General features: G+C 41.4%; 1 protein-coding gene across 1 annotated transcript in view; it reads right to left on the bottom strand.

Moving 5' to 3' along the window:
- Nucleotides 1-12,253, bottom strand: part of grm7 (glutamate metabotropic receptor 7) — a gene marked incomplete at its 3' end in the record, with an annotated part of 270,826 nt that overhangs the window by 64,332 nt on the left and 194,241 nt on the right. Inside the window, exon 6 of the mRNA XM_080000236.1 lies at nt 10,564-10,764. Within this exon, the coding sequence (XP_079856362.1) occupies nt 10,564-10,764 (201 nt within the window). The remainder of the gene's footprint in view (nt 1-10,563; nt 10,765-12,253) is intronic.

Raw genomic sequence — 12,253 nt, forward strand, 5'->3', positions numbered from 1 at the left:
ACGGAGAGAGAGAGAGAGAGAAAAGAGAGGGAGAGAGAGAGAGAGAGAGAGAGAGAGAGAGAGAGAGAGAGAGAGGGAGAGAGAGAGAGAGAGCACAGAGCTCCATAACGCTCCACGTGGACGCCGGGCGAGAGTAAAGCAGCTTCTTCCTGAGGATGAAGCAGCTTCCAGGAGGTTCAGCTCTGTCCGCGCTGCCGTTGTTAGCAAACCAAGCCCTCGTTGGGCTCCTGACAGGGCATTAAGATGCACGCTGGAGTTCACACTTTATTCCCAGTGCGGCAATATTCCCATTATTCCAACAGATATGTAAGCGCTCTATTCGTGATATCTTTTTCAATTATAGCCTAGAGCATATTCTGATTGATAGTCAGTCAGTTATTGTATTCATAATTGTACAGTATATCATCTATATTTATATTTTATACCCATAGTATAGTACTCCTAGTAGAAACCATACTGCCACTTTGCCCCCGACATGACCTTTCAACTTGACCTTTCCTTTGCAGAGAATTGCTTTTTGTACATTGTGTTTATTTAGCTATTTTATTTTTTTAAATATATTATATTAACTGTCGACGTAATTATAGACCTTGATCGCATTGCTTCTGGCCCCTTGCAATTGGCACTCATCACCAGTGTTTTAAAGCCTGATGATCATATCATTCAAGCCCCATTGTTTATATTTATAGGTATATTATATATGTTTGCATGCGGTGCAGCGGGGCAGAAAACATGCCAGTCTGTATACGCCTGCATGGGCACGCCCATGGAGACCAACGTGAAGAGGAGCCTGGTGGCGTATCAGAGGTGAAGGCAGTGTGTGTTTGTGTGTTTGTGTGTGTGTGTGTGTGTGTGTGAGTGTGTGTGCGTGTGTGTGATAAAATTTATGTATGTATGTGTGCATACAGTACATTTGTCCGGGTGCATGTGTGCATGGATTAGTGCTCGTGTTTCTGCCTCCATGCAGAAATGTTCATTCAGCAGGGCATGCTAATGATAAGTGCATTAGCTCGACACCATCCTCCCACCAACCATGCAAGCATCCAGGCAAACTGCCAACACTGATTAAACAAGAGTGAATTCTCTCCATGAGCCACACGACACACAAAAAAGGGTTCAACACCTTCCGCCTTCTCCCTGGCTATTTAAGTGTTGCACATGGAGTTTTTGATATCGAGCCGATGGAAATGAGTTTGCTATTGAGCGACTTCAGCGGGAGATCACACACAGAGTTTACAGGAATAGCAATTAGATGTAGAGAGGCTGGAGTCAAACGCTGGGTGCAGAACTTCTCGGGGCGTCCCATGGTGCCAGGGTACAATGCAAGTGTTTAGATGCTGAACCCAAATAAACTCACTGGATAATCTAATAGAAGAGAACAGTATGACAAGTTAGCCAACAATCTTGCTTCTGTCACCCACAGCCAAGTCAAGTGAAGTCAAGTCAATTATTAAACTACATAAACCAAATCAGCCATAACATTAAAACCCCCACTAATAACCACTTATATTGTGTAGCTCCCCCTCATGTCGCTAAAAACAGCTCTGACCCATGGAGGCATGGACTCCACAAGACCTCTGGAGGTGTCCTCCAAGACATTAGCAGCAGATCCTTCAAGTCCTGGAGGTTGTGAGGTGGGGCCCCCATGGATCGGGCTTGTTATTCCAGCACATCCCACAGATGCTCCATCGGATCGGACCCTAACCCCACCCATCCACATGACGATGTAGAAGAGCTGCAGTAGCTCTTCTGTGGGATCAGACCAGGCAGGTTAGACTTCGCTCCCCATGTGCCTCAATGAGCATGGACGCCCATGACCCTGTCGCCGGTTCACCGGTTGTCCTTCCTTGGACCACTTTTGGTAGGTACTAACCACTGCATAGCGAGCCATCACAATTTTGTCCTTGTCAAAGAGGCTCAGATCCTTACGCTTTGCCCATTTTTCCTGCTTCCAACACATCAACTTCAACCAGTGACTGTTCACTTGCTGCCTCACATATCCCACCCCTTGACAGGTGCCATTGGAACGAGATGATCAATGTTATTCACTTCACCTGTCACTGGTTTTAATGTTGTGCCTGATTGGTATATTTATTTGAATATCCATTTATCATGGTTACAGAGTGAAAAGTACGCTGGCCCTGTGGACTCAAAGCACTGCAATTCAAGAAAACACATGGTGATAGACAAAACACAAGCAAATTAAGAAAAACACAACCGCATTAACAAAAAACAAATGCATTAACATAAAACACAGCCAGAAAAACCACATTACGGAAGTGATCAACATGATTACGGAAGTAATCCACAACAGATGCACTGATTTATCTGCAATAAAATATATTAAACCAAATTTCTTTGTGTCTTTAATAATATATAAGAATTTATGCGAGTAACAACCTGGAGCCGCAACTATCGCAGACCAGAGACCACCACGTCCAAATCCTCCATCTGCCTCCTCCATGCAATTAATAAATAGAAAACACATGTTTAATATCAATCCACAGTTTTTATTTAAGCCACTTAAATAAAATGTGATATGTGCATTGAGCTCTCAGGGCCACTGTAGAAAAGACCATGGATCAAAAGATAAGTTTGCTGGCAACCTGTAACCGTGACTGAGTAAATCCTGTTACTCAAAGCATTTCTCGTTGATGTGGGAGACTGTGAAGGCCACATTGCCATTCATTCATTCATGTACAAACAACACAACCTATTTCTTAGATAGCCTCCAAATTCCAGCAGATGTGAAATGAAATGACAATTTGCCTGTAAAAATGGAGTAACATCAGTGCAGTGAGTGTGCGGAAATAATAACATTTTTCACAGCCACCGCAAGCAATCATTATATTATCTATTTTACATTCAAAGTCCAGCATGGTCTCAAGAGTGGAATGGAATAATAATTTAAGAAATTAAGTTTCGCTGTTTTTTTTAGGTTAGTAGCAATTCTAAAACAGAAATTCTCAATGAATGAATTTCAGCCGCTGATGCCGATTCCGCTGCTCACGCCGCTATTGTTGATCAGAGCTTTGGGTTTGTGCTTTCAAAATAGCCATGTGAAGAGGGAAATAGTGGGCCACTGGAAGGTATGCTGAACATCCCCCTCCATCCCAGAATATACCCTCGGATATGATCAACTAATACGGAGAGGACATCTGAATATTGCGCATACAGATTTACACACACACACGCATTCACACACACACACACACACACACACACACACGCACATACACACACACACACACACAGTAATATACATCCATTTGCCAGAGTGATCAAAAGTAACGCAGATGACAAAAGAAAAAGAGTAAAAGAGAATAAATGATGGTGTGTGATGAATGCATCCTTTGCCCTCCTGGATGCTCGCGATAAAAGCCACACTCTACGTTACGAACCGAAAGAGGATGAAAAATAAAACCAAAACTCCCAAAATAAAATGCATTGTTGATCAGATTACCATCCACATGTATAGCTCTCCGCTCTGGTGGATTCAAAACGGGCTTTACACATACTCTAAGTAAAGACAAGGTTTTAAAATGTAATGTTCATTTGAATCAATGGCATGTATTATCATCTTAATTATCATTCAAATGAATCACTAGCATTTTTAAAACGAGTGACACTCAGTCTTTTCTCATTTTCATTTTGACAAAATTATACACAGCCATTCCTCAGATTTTAGGCTTTGCTCACCTATTAAGGTCTCTTGTAAATGTGGTAATTAAATGACACCAAAGTAGGCTGTCTTTCATGTTCCATGTTATTTCGAAGCGAGGGGGCTGAATCATTAGTATGCTTAAAGTGTTTAAGTTGTTCTTATTTCGCTCCCCTCTGGGTGGCACGGACGTTTTCTAGAAGCCTTTGAAAATGCGGCATTGACACTAGCTAGAGAATCTTCAAGCGATTTGGCTTCCATCTTTTCACCGTGTCAGCTCTTTAATCACAAATGCTTACAAGAACAAATGAGCCATGGGCAACAAAAACAAAAGAAGACGTTTTTTTTTTTGTTGTTTTTCTCCACATTTTTCATTCATCAGAGAGATTTTCATCTATGTGGCACATAAAGAAACCTATGTGAACATAGAGAAAGGCAGTAACACTTTACAATCAGAAATGATGTGAAATATGACATGAAACAAATATGACATGAAAGAAATAAATGACGAGCTCCATGAGAAATCAGCAGGATTTGCTGCTTCGACACGATGACGGGAAGAAACTTCATTAAACTCGATGAGTCCCTGATCTACAGACCTGGAAACGAAATGGACGACGACTTGAGGAAAACAAAGCGGAGCTCTCTGCTTGGAAATATGAGGCGGAAGACATCGGCAGAATTCAGTTACACTGTATTTGGATAGTCCAAAGTAAATATTCAACTTTTAATGAATTTATGCTTACAATGGACTCAATGTTAATTATTAACTAGGTATCAACTTGTCCTATACTATTACTTAATAATATCAATTGAGCATTAACAGTTTTATTTCATGGATCTGAATCTTGGGCAATTTTCCTGGAATACATCACAGTTCAACTGTTGGTATTAGGTTGGTTACGTTTAGGTATAAGGTTAAAGATGGTTAAGGTTAGATATAAGGTTATAGATGGCTACGTTTAGGTATAAGGTTAAAGATGGTTAAGGTTAGATATAAGGTTATAGATGGCTACGTTTAGGTATAAGGTTAAAGATGGTAACGTTTAGATATAAGGTTATAGATGGCTACGTTTAGGTATAAGGTTAAAGATGGTCAAGGTTTGAAATAAGGTTATAGATGGTAACGTTTAGGTATAAGGTTAAAGATGGTAACGTTTAGATATAAGGTTAAAGATGGTTACGTTTAGATATAAGGTTAAAGATGGTTACGTTTAGATATAAGGTTAAAGATGGTAGCGTTTAGGTATAAGGTTAAAGATGGTAACGTTTAGATATAAGGTTAAAGATGGTTCAGTTTAGATATAAGGTTAAAGATGGTTACGTTTAGATATAAGGTTAAAGATGGTAGCGTTTAGGTATAATGTTAAAGATGGTTCAGTTTAGATATAAGGTTAAAGATGGTTACGTTTAGGTATAATGTTAAAGATGGTTACGTTTAGGTATAATGTTATAGATAGTTAAGTTTAGATATAAGGTTATAGATGGTTAAGTTTAGGTATAAGGTTATAGATGGTTACGTTTAGGTATAAGGTTAAAGATGGTTAAGTTTAGGTATAATGTTAAAGATGGTTACGTTTAGGTATAAGGTTAAAGATGGTTAAGTTTAGATATAAGGTTATAGATGGTTAAGTTTGGGTATAAGGTTAGAGATGGTTAAGTTTAGGTATAATGTTATTGATGGTTACGTTTAGGTATAAGGTTATAGATGGTTAAGTTTAGGTATAATGTTAAAGATGGTAACGTTTAGGTATAAGGTGAAAGATGGTTCAGTTTAGATATAAGGTTATAGATGTTTAAGTTTAGGTATAAGGTTAAAGATGGTTAAGTTTAGATATAAGGTTATAGATGTTTAAGTTTAGGTATAAGGTTAAAGATGGTTAAGTTTAGATATAAGGTTATAGATGGTTAAGTTTAGGTATAGGGTTAAAGATGGTTACGTTTAGGTATAATGTTAAAGATGGTTACGTTTAGGTATAAGGTTATAGATGGTTAAGTTTAGGTATAATGTTAAAGATGGTTACGTTTAGGTATAAGGTTAAAGATGGTTACGTTATAAGGTTAAAGATGGTTACGTTTAGGTATAAGGTTAAAGATGGTTAAGTTTAGATATAAGGTTATAGATGGTTACGTTTAGGTATAATGTTATAGATGGTTAAGTTTAGGTATAATGTTAAAGATGGTTAAGTTTAGGTATAAGGTTAAAGATGGTTACGTTTAGGTATAAGGTTAAAGATGGTTAAGTTTAGATATAAGGTTATAGATGGTTACGTTTAGGTATAAGGTTAAAGATGAGCAAAAGATTTAGGGAGTCCCCACCGTACCGACAAGTTTATTTTAAGGTATAATGATACTTAAGGAACATTCAAGGGAACCTATTATGCCCCTTTTTACACAAGTTAATACAGGTTTCTGAAGTCCCCAAAACATGTTTTACATTTTTTGGGGGAAAATTCCACTTGCATTAAACTTGCTGGCCTTCCTTACATTCCTCTATAACCTGGACTGTTCCAAAACGTTTTTGATTTTTGTTGCTGCTGTGGGAGGAGCCACCCTCCCAAGGCCCCGAGTTCTGTGAGCCAATGGGGTTTGAGCACAAGTTCTGGGTTCTGTGAGCCAATGGGGTTTGAGCACAAGTTCTGGGTTCTGTGAGCCAATGGGGTTTGAGCGTGGCTTCCGGGTTTCATTTCATTTACTCCGTAGCGTTCACTGATTTCGCGTTGTTACTCCACCGAAAATCTGTGTCTGAACAAATTTGAGGCCAAGAAATAAGCAATCCAGTCGCTAGATCTTCACTCATGTTACGTCTTACAAGGCTTCATTGAAAAGTTTGTTCCGACTTTCGTCGCCGTGCTCCGGGCTTGCGCGACGCACCGGGACTCTCACGCGTGGGTTTTTTTGTTTCATGTAAACGTCAGAAAATAAAATAAAATGTATCAATACATCTACAATAAAAAGGCACTGTTTTTATTGGTGTTGCTTGGAGAACTGCACAGCGGGTCGGACGGAGCAGATGACACATACTGCGTCAAGAAATCGGTGGCGAGCTGACGTCAGCTGACGTCAGTCAGAGAAACATCTGGAAAGCGAGCGTTCACAGCCGTCCGAAGCCTGAGCATTTTGTTCACAGCGTTTACTTTGTCATTACCTCGTTATTTTGACACGTTGGACACGTCTAATATGAACATCCCACGTTGTTACATCATATATACTGTATATGACAGAAAATCAGGAAAAGCAAAATAGGCCCCCTTTAAGTATCAGCTGGTTAACTTTGGGCCATCCAAACAATGTTCTGTTGGGGTGAAACGTTATTACAAGAACGGCCGATCAACAGCTGGAACTGGCTTCAAATCATCTTACCTGGGCTGAAAAGGGTCGACTCTTTACGTGAGGAGTTGGCCCCGGCGCAGTCAGTCCACAGTGATAGGCTGCCACTGATAACTGAGCCACTCCTTTCATGAGTATGTATTGTGTTTCGGTCAAAACCTCATTACACATCAGTCTTGAAGAAGGTCTTGTTCAGAGGCACAACGCAGACACCCAGTGGAGCTGCTTCCAACGGCTGAGAGCCTTGGGCTGTAATCGTGTGACCGGTTTCCGACTGGTCTTGCCGGAAAGTGATTCCGTTCGCACAATTAGTCATTCCCCCGTGAATATGCAGCTGCAGATCAATTGCGGGGTTCATAGCGTTTGCAGGGAAACACAGACGACCTCTCGAAATAAAATGGATTTTGTTTCAGAGCCAGTAACAGACTCTTGTTTATTAAATTGTAGACGAGAGAGCCACAAAGTGATGGAAGACGCTCAAAACTTTTTTGTATTGGTTATTTGAATCTATCTCTCAATCCATCATCCCTATTCAGCCAACAAGTGGGCAGCGTTTGTTTCATAGTGATAGAGACAGGGTGGCCCGGATAGTTCTGGTACAGTACCAAGACGTTTCGGGCCGAATCGGAAAAGGTCGCCCTAAAGGAGAGCTGACGGCGCGCACTCACGAAACTTTATTTCACCACTGGAAAAGAAATTCACGCATCACAACTTCTCATTTCCATGCATTGAAATTTCGTTCAAGGCATCACGATCATGAATGCCCGTGCGACCGGTGGCCAGGCTACGTCACGTCCTCAACTTTGACCACACTTGCGGCCTTGTGACATGTTGAGTCGTCCAAAAGCATCGTCTGACATGGTATTGATCGCAGACCCATGTGGCAAACTGGGCCGATGCATGTATGTAACGAAATGTTCCCTCAGGCCAATATGTATGAGACTCAAACCACGAGGAGACAGCAGCATCACCTGGTGTGGGGCTGCCAACCAGGGGTCGTCGGCGGCCATTAGCTTGGCGTCAGTGATTTTAAGGAGGGCGTGCGTTAGAAAAGGAGAGCGATGCTTTTCTTAGGTTTAATAAAGGGGGTGTGTTGTAACTGCAAGCAAGTTGTAGCCGCTCTCGTGGTTCCTGTTAGACAGGAAGTTATGTTTCTCAGTTGTTTATCGGTCGACATATTGCAGTCACAAGGCCTCGACAATCCACCGCCATCCTACTGTGTATCTTCCTTTAGATGGCACCATCTGTAAGTTTTACAGTATTTAACTGTTTTATGTTCATATCAGGTGATTATTTTGACAAGTACGATCTTTTACTTTCATAAATATATGAGTCAACTTTCGGCTAAATGTGCCATGCTTGTTTAAGGTATTATAGCTAATACTTACCTTGCTTGCTAAGCTAACCGGAGCAACCTAGAGTTTATTTGCGTTTTCTTCTTTACTTACCTGCTTACTTGCAAATTACCACGTGCCTGACGTCATATTTTGTCTGTATTTTCAGTTTCACACTTTGCCATATCAAAACCTGCCCACTACAACACTAGCCTGTTCCTCGGAGGAAATAGTACGTTTAAGAGTTGAGCTGTCTGTTGAACTCGGCACAGCACGCTGGGAGAGAACAGAGCGAGGGGGTTGGGGACGGGTGGTCTCGGCGTCTATATAGGTGGCCTTTCCGGAAGGTTGATAGATAGCTTCCAGCATTCGCCGGCTCCTGTGGGCCAAGGGGCCAAAGTATGACCCAAATCAGAGGGTCTGAACATAACCTCCCCACAATTAACCCAAAGAAGACAGAGATTCCATCAACCGTATATACTGCACCTGGAAATGTGTATGTGGACAGTGTGCGGGCTTACTTCAACTCTTCAAAACCCAATCCCGTTACTAATTGCTAAGACGCAATTGATTGATTAAAATCGAAGTAACTCCCAAATATCTCATAGGGATAAGCGCTTTATATCCATTTCAGCAATGATATGGTCTACTACAAGCTGGGTACCTGAAAACACTGGATGGCTCAGTGTCCATTAGTCCTCCGGCAAAGTAAATCCAACACAACTTCCCCTTTTTTCCGCTGCAAAATCTTGAGGCAATATATATTTTCTTTCTTCTCGCCATGTAAACGTTGTTCCCTGTGATTGCCGTTTGGCTGCAGGAAAAGCACTTACACAACAGGTGCAAAGTTTATTTATTTATTTTTCTGCCAGTTTGCTCTGCGTCGTGCTTGTCAAATCCCTGCCTCTTGCTCCACTGCATCACCTTGTGTTTTGTGCAGGAGGTAAGTAAGAGCGCCTTGCGCGCGGTACAGAGTATTGTGGAGGGTTTTGTCCGCGGCCTAACAAGCCGAGTCCAGCACTACAGCTTTCCAAGCGTGAGCTGTAAAACCGAAAGCGTGTTCCAGCCCCCTCCCCTCGGTCCCAACCGGTCTTTTGACGAAAAATAAGAGTGAAACCCCTGTTTTGGCCCGGCTTTTAAACCCGCACGTCATAAAACCAGACACATTCTGACATCCGCTCTAATATGTCCCGTTTCAGCGGCGCACGGCGTGAGCCTCGCTCGCACGCACGCTCGCTCGCGAGGCTCTTTTGGGCATGAGATGATGGGGAGATGCATCCACCAGAGCCTTGATGTTCGTAAAAACCCCAGTGGGGATATTTTCAGTAATGTTGACGTCAATCAAAATAACCTACATTGCAGGTCCCTTTTGCAGGCCATTGCATCATACATTACAGGTGCGTTGAGGCGCAGTGCGTTGCGTCAGGCGACACCTTGTCCGATTGCGTTTGGTTATTGTTACCAGGACAAGGTGGACTACAGTATATTTCACCCCAAACAAACATGTTTTTCATTTAAGGAAATACTGGGACATGAATATATATTTTTGGTTTTCTGCTATCCTTGATCAGTTTTTCTTTTCTGTAATTTTACCTTTTTAGGAATTATTTTGAAAACCCGAGGAAGCGTCTATATGGCCACTTTATTTTAGAAATGCCTTCACAGAATAATAAAATGTGGATTATAATTATGACGTGAGTTACTATACTATACAAGTGGGAAATGTTGAACTTAATGCAAATTTTTGACATAGCTCCAGCTTGTGCCAACACACTGAACTTTAAATGGAAAGAGGATTTTGAATTTTTTGATTTTTTTCATGGCTTGTTCCATAGGTGTCAAAAAACACCTATGGAACAAGCCATGAAGGCCATAATACACAAGCTAAGGTCTAACACCATAAAAAAAATGTTTTCATCTCCCTTATGGTTTTTATGTTTTACTGCACTGCTTTTGAACCGTTGCTCTCGACTTTTAAACCTATTTAAGAAGCAACATTGAGGACCAAACAGCCCATCGAATGTGGTCCAAGAGCACAGCGCGGAACACGATGCAGTTTATCACTGTAAACAAATAGACTTAGATCCATCCATTTGGAATAGTTTAAAACAAGGATATGCGTGGTGTTCGGGGCTTGCAGTTTATTTTGTTTCTGGCTCCCAACGCACAGCGATGCCATTTATTTTCACAGTCAATACCTGGCTTGTTGCTCAATAGAAACATTGTGTGTCCACTCACCGTTGAAGCTGACGCTGCGGATGTACTTGAGCAGCTTCTTTCCTCCCGCCAGGTCCATGTCGGGGCAGATGCCAGAATATTCCGGACACAGGTCTCTCTGCATGTTGTGGAGGGCGTGAGCCATGGCGTACACTGCATCGATCACAAACTGGACCTTGCCCTCCTGCTCGTACTTTGAATCAATTCCAATGCGCTCCTGGCCTACAAGAGAGCGGAGGTGGGGTGAAGGTGGGAGAGGAGACGGAGGGAAAAAAACAAAAAGAAAAAAAGAATGATTCACTTGACCTTGAATTTAAATGTTTGGCTGTGGTGAGGAATCTACTCTTCTTCCATTCATATATTTGTTTATTTATGCAACTTAGGTGTATATTATCCCAAGCTAAAAAAATGTCACATCACGTGAGATGAAGAGTTCCTCAGCCAGCGCTTAAACTTGAACCTCTTCAAAAAGCAAGTGATCACAAACGAAAAAATGAATAAAAAATGAAAAAAACTAAAAACACCAAACATTGGCTGGCCACTACAGTTTCTCCTTAAAACATATCTCACCAAAATGAATACTCTATTATATTATAAAACTCACACATGGGTATAGGTAGTAGTTACTAGGTTGTTATTACAACAAAAAAAATCCATGAAAAGGTATTGTCAAAGCAGACATTTCTGGCTACGAAGAACAACATTGAAAAAACACATTGTATATATATATATACATACATACATATTTACGTACATACACACACACATATTGACAAAAAAATATTGTTTTATTTCCAGCACATCCCATAGATGCTTGATTGGCTGGGACCCTTATCCCGGCCATCTACATGATGTAAAAGAAAACATGATTCATCAGACCAGGCCACCTCCTTCCATCGCTCCGTGGTCCAGTTCTGACGCTCACGTGTCCATTGTAGGTGCTTTTGGTGGTGGACAGGGGTCAGCATGGACACTCTGAGCGGTCTGCAGCTACACAGCCCCATACACAGCAAGCTGTGATGCACTGTGTGTTCTGACTCCTTTCTATCAGAGCAGCATTAACTTTTTCAGCAGTTTGTGCTGCAGTAGCTCTTCTGCAGGATCGAACCAGACGGGTTAGACTTGGCTTCCCACGCACATCAATGAGCACATGGACGCCCATGACCCTGTCGCCGGTTCACAGGTTGTCCTTCCTTGTACCACTTTTGGTAGGTACTAACCACTGCATACAGGGAACACCCCACAAGACCTGTCGTTTTGGAGATGCTCTGACCCAGTCGTCTAGCCATCACAATGTGGTCCTTGTCAAAGTGGCTCAGATCCTTACGCTTTGCCCATTTTTCCTGCTTCCAACACATCAACTTCAACCAGTGACTGTTCACTTGCTGCCTAATACATCCCACCCCTTGACAGGTGCCATTGGAATGAGATGATCAATGTTATTTACTGCACCTGTCACTGGTTTTAATGTTGTGGTGGATCGTTGTGTGTGTGTGTATAATATACAGTATATATACTGTGTGTGTATATGTATGTATATGTATGTATGTATGTATGTATGTATGTATGTATGTATGTATATATATATATACACAGTATATATATATATATATATACACACACACACACACACACACAGTACATACATACACACAAACACACACAAAGTGTGGGATGTTTGTATAAGTCATCAGTAAGAGTTCAAGATGAT

This window comes from Zeus faber (assembly GCF_960531495.2).
Source record: "Zeus faber genome assembly, chromosome: 5".
Lineage (NCBI taxonomy): Eukaryota > Metazoa > Chordata > Actinopteri > Zeiformes > Zeidae > Zeus > Zeus faber.